The sequence below is a fragment of the Mesitornis unicolor genome, unplaced genomic scaffold (genome assembly GCF_000695765.1).
Source record: "Mesitornis unicolor isolate BGI_N332 unplaced genomic scaffold, ASM69576v1 scaffold2663, whole genome shotgun sequence".
NCBI lineage: Eukaryota > Metazoa > Chordata > Aves > Mesitornithiformes > Mesitornithidae > Mesitornis > Mesitornis unicolor.
Genome location: NW_010172371.1, coordinates 13,400 through 13,643, shown reverse-complemented (window position 1 = coordinate 13,643; position 244 = coordinate 13,400). Strand labels below are relative to the sequence as shown.

At 73.8% G+C, this 244-nt stretch overlaps 1 protein-coding gene across 1 annotated transcript in view; it reads left to right on the top strand.

Annotated features, from left to right (window-relative positions):
• The first annotated feature begins 7 nt into the window (after positions 1 to 7).
• GFER (growth factor, augmenter of liver regeneration) overlaps positions 8 to 244 on the top strand; it is a 2,570-nt gene continuing 2,333 nt past the window's right edge. Inside the window, exon 1 of the mRNA XM_010180341.1 lies at positions 8 to 212. Within this exon, the coding sequence (XP_010178643.1) occupies positions 8 to 212 (205 nt within the window). The remainder of the gene's footprint in view (positions 213 to 244) is intronic.

Genomic DNA, 244 nt, shown 5'->3' with positions numbered 1-244 from the left:
CGCCAAGATGGCGGCGCCCAGCGAGGGCCGACCGGGCCGGAGCGCTTCGCCGTTTCCAGGCACCGACAACGGCCCCTTCGCTTTCCCCTTCTCCATCCCGCACGGCGCCGCGGGCTCCGGGGCGGAGGAGCCGTCCAAGAAGCCGTGCCGAGCCTGCACGGATTTCAAGAGCTGGCTCCGTGAGCAGAGGAAGCAGGCGGCCCCTGGCTACGGGGGGAGGGGGGGGCCTTTCCCCGGGGGGGGG